Genomic DNA, 3375 nt, shown 5'->3' with positions numbered 1-3375 from the left:
AAGACCCTTAAAAGATGGATTGACACTGTGACTGTAGCAATGGGCTCAAGAATGTCAGAAATGGTAAGGCTAGCACAGGACAGGATAAGGTTCTGTTCTTCATAGGGTTGCTACTGAGTTGTACTTATCTCAAGGTCACCTAACAACAACAACACAAGCTTCTTTTCATAGCCTACTCCTCTCTTTCTACCTATCTGTACAACTCCCTCTTTCTGCCTTTCAAGATCCTACATTTTCAAATTCTCTACTCCAATTATCTCTTTTTCATCTTTACTTTCCATTCCTGTATGAAAGGATTAGGAGCTGAAGTACTGAATTGGCTTGTCTCATCACTCACCATTTCTTTTGGAGCTACAAGCCCCTAGAATTGCTCCATGGCCTGTCTCGGTTTCCTTTAGATCTCATTTGCTCCTGAACTGCACCTGTCTGTGAAAAAGTACATGTGAGATTTTATATTCCATGCCCCACAGCAAGGGGTCTCCCTATGCTCTCCAGGAAAAGGTTGATCCCATCTCCTTTATAATAAAATCAGTATGAAAAGACTACTACCATTCCTCCCAGGGAAATCTCAATGCCTTCCTTCACAAAGTCCATGAGAATGAGGCAAAAAGAGTCTTCTATTATTAAGATCCCTTTACAAAGAACTCACACATACTTATTTGAACTTCATAAATAGTGAAAAGATCCCTTCTTCACTTTCTGATTTTCCTTATTTTGAAAGCAGAAATTCATCTTGGACATTAATTAAGACAGAAGTACTTAGTCTTTTTCTTGCCCTAATATTTCTAAATATAGTGTGACTTGATATGGTATTTCTCAATTAGAAAAAGGGAGGTTTATATGTAACTTTGGGAGAAAGTCCTCCAATACCACAATGAAGAATAATCTGCTAATAATAAAAACAAGGGAACCAAGGATCAGAGAGCTGAACAGCTAGATGCTAAGTTATTCAGCTGGTGACCAGGACTAAAATCGGAGAGTGTTCACTCATCAAGCATTTAGTCCTAGTCCTACATTTGAGCTTTCAAAAGGGCAACAGTTCTAGATCAAGCCTCCACAGCAACCTCTTCCTATTCTCTTATTACCATGGCAAGTCCATCTCCAGCCTCCATCTCCCCAGAGCCAATATGAGTCAGATGGACAAAATTCATTGGTTCCCCAATCATGTTTCGATCAATCAGTCTCCTCTTCTTTTTCTGTTTAAAAGAAAATAATAGCAGTCATGTCTTAAACCCCTCCAGTCACCATGAAGGAAAGGAAAGGAGTATTGAGGTCCACTTAGGAAAAAACTAAGGATCTGATTGTAGTGGAGGTATGTGGTCATAATAGAGAATTCAGAACAGTGTGAAAGGCAAAGCTAGAACATAAACATAGAGGTCACAGAACAGCATGGTGAGGGTAGTGGGCTGCAGAGCTGGTAATGAACAAATAAAGGCCAAGTCAAAGTTACCTCTGGGTGATAGAAAAATGGGGAAAGGTAACAGGCATTAATCTTCATTTACAATTCCCCTCCCAACCCAAATCAAAACAGATGGGAACAGAAGGTGAGTAACAGCTAGAACTATTCACTTTCATCACTCCAAGCCCTTTATTCTAGGAATATATTGGCCTGGCCACAGCAGCTGCCTGAGAAGGAAGCAAGGGGTGTACTGCCGCAATGCCTGATTCTAGATGGTTTGTCTACTTCACATTACACACGGTAACGGATTTCTGTGGGCGTAGGGGTGGGGAGACTCACCGGCTGGGGTTTCTCTACCACACAGCATCCCAATTTGTGCCAAAATTCACTCATGTTCCCTGATGGTTCCAGTTTCACTCCTCTGCCTGAGGCCCCAGAGGGCTCTTGCTCTGGTGCCTTTGCTGCCCACTCCTCACTGTAGCCAAGGTATGACAACACCCTGGGTGCACTCAGCTGGATGATGGAGAAAAAGTGGACTCCTTGCTCCTCTCAGCTGATCAGTGAAGGGTGGTATCTCAGACACTGAGAGACTAACAGGGCCAGAGAGCAAGACGAACCAGTAAGGTACAAGGCTGTCTTCCTCAGACTTTGAACCCTGGATTAAGAGAAAAGAAAAAGAGGTTAGTGAGAGATCTAGTAGTGAGAAACGTAATTAAGCCTACATCTTCCCAACTCTCCCTTAGAAGTCCTGGTCCTGTACCCAAACACTAGTCTACAAACATAAGGATCACAGAGAAAGGAACCATCTAGGGGTTAAAGAACAGTGGCTGGCTATAACAAAGGAGCAAAAGGGAGTTGGAAGTGCTTAGTATTTAGGATAAGTGAGGTAAGGATAGTGGCAGAAATAAGCAGAGATTGGACATGCTATATACTCTAGTTCCCCTCTCTCTCAATTTAGGGTAGAAGGGGAAAGACACTTAAGTGACTCAAGAGGAAATGGTGGTTTTTTAATTTTCACAAACAAGAGCCTCCACCCCTGCCCCTTCCTTTAACTTTGTCTTCCCCTGAAACACCTAGATTTTCTTTAAGAACATGACAAGTCTGATCACCTGTATCCTACGAGACTAAATGAACACGCATGACCTCAAGACGGTCTTTCTACAGTGAGGAATTTGAGTTTACTGCCTTTGTTCCTCCCTCACTTTCCTTTAGTGAGATCCAATCATCCCAGAAGTTAGGAGTTCATAACTTGACCTTGAGATTCTTGGAGAAGGCTGTACATACACTTCTGTTTATGTTTCTTGCTAAATTCACTCTCCTCCTCTATGTGCACTTGTGTTTGCACATACGTGGCATAAACATATTGACATAAGTGTCTCATAGAGATCATGTGAGTATAGATTGTGGGTAACAGGTATCTTTTGTCCCACGAGAAATCTTTTTCTAAAGGTCCCTCCACCCTCTTCACATGTCCTATCATGTCCTCCTCTACTCTGCCACTGGTGTCAGCCTCCTTTTCTCTTTTCATGCTGTGACCTGTTCTGTCCTTCCTCCTCAGCATTTCCACCAACTTCGGCAGCCAATCAGGACTTTCCAAGAGCTAAGAAGTTCCTCCCCTTCTCACTACTGCCAGTCCTCTGGATTTCCTCTATCTTCATTATATTTTCCAGTTCTACAATAGGCAACTTCAAAGATTTCAAACACAGGGGTTTCTTGAAATTTTCACTGCTTATCATGAATAGGATTCTCCATTTCTAACACTTGGGCAACCCTTGGGTGATTTTAGAACTAAGAGATGTTTTAACAGCCTTGTGATGAGATCACATAAACACTGAGAAACAATTTCTAAGAACGGGAAGGACCACTGGAAAGAAGGAGTAACCAGACTGGGTGGAAGTCAGAACACAGCTGTCCAAAGTGGAGAGCCGTAGTAAGTGAAGTCAGTTGGTCACAGGGTTTGGCATGATGGTGATTGA

At 42.4% G+C, this 3375-nt stretch overlaps 1 protein-coding gene across 1 annotated transcript; it reads right to left on the bottom strand.

Moving 5' to 3' along the window:
* Positions 1 to 351: 351 nt before the first annotated feature.
* On the bottom strand, positions 352 to 1792 carry CDC42SE1 (CDC42 small effector 1). The gene is made up of 3 exons (XM_006900118.1): positions 1739 to 1792; positions 1086 to 1196; positions 352 to 426 (listed from the first exon to the last, which is right to left on the bottom strand). Exons 1-3 carry the CDS (start codon positions 1790 to 1792, stop codon positions 352 to 354), a joined length of 240 nt encoding a protein of 79 aa, XP_006900180.1.
* Between the last annotated feature and the right edge of the window lie 1583 nt (positions 1793 to 3375).

This window comes from Elephantulus edwardii, unplaced genomic scaffold (assembly GCF_000299155.1).
Source record: "Elephantulus edwardii isolate Elephantulus edwardi_28Jun2011 unplaced genomic scaffold, EleEdw1.0 scaffold00273, whole genome shotgun sequence".
NCBI lineage: Eukaryota > Metazoa > Chordata > Mammalia > Macroscelidea > Macroscelididae > Elephantulus > Elephantulus edwardii.
The sequence above is the reverse complement of the archived record's forward strand: the minus strand, read 5'-3'. Positions and strand labels throughout refer to the sequence as shown.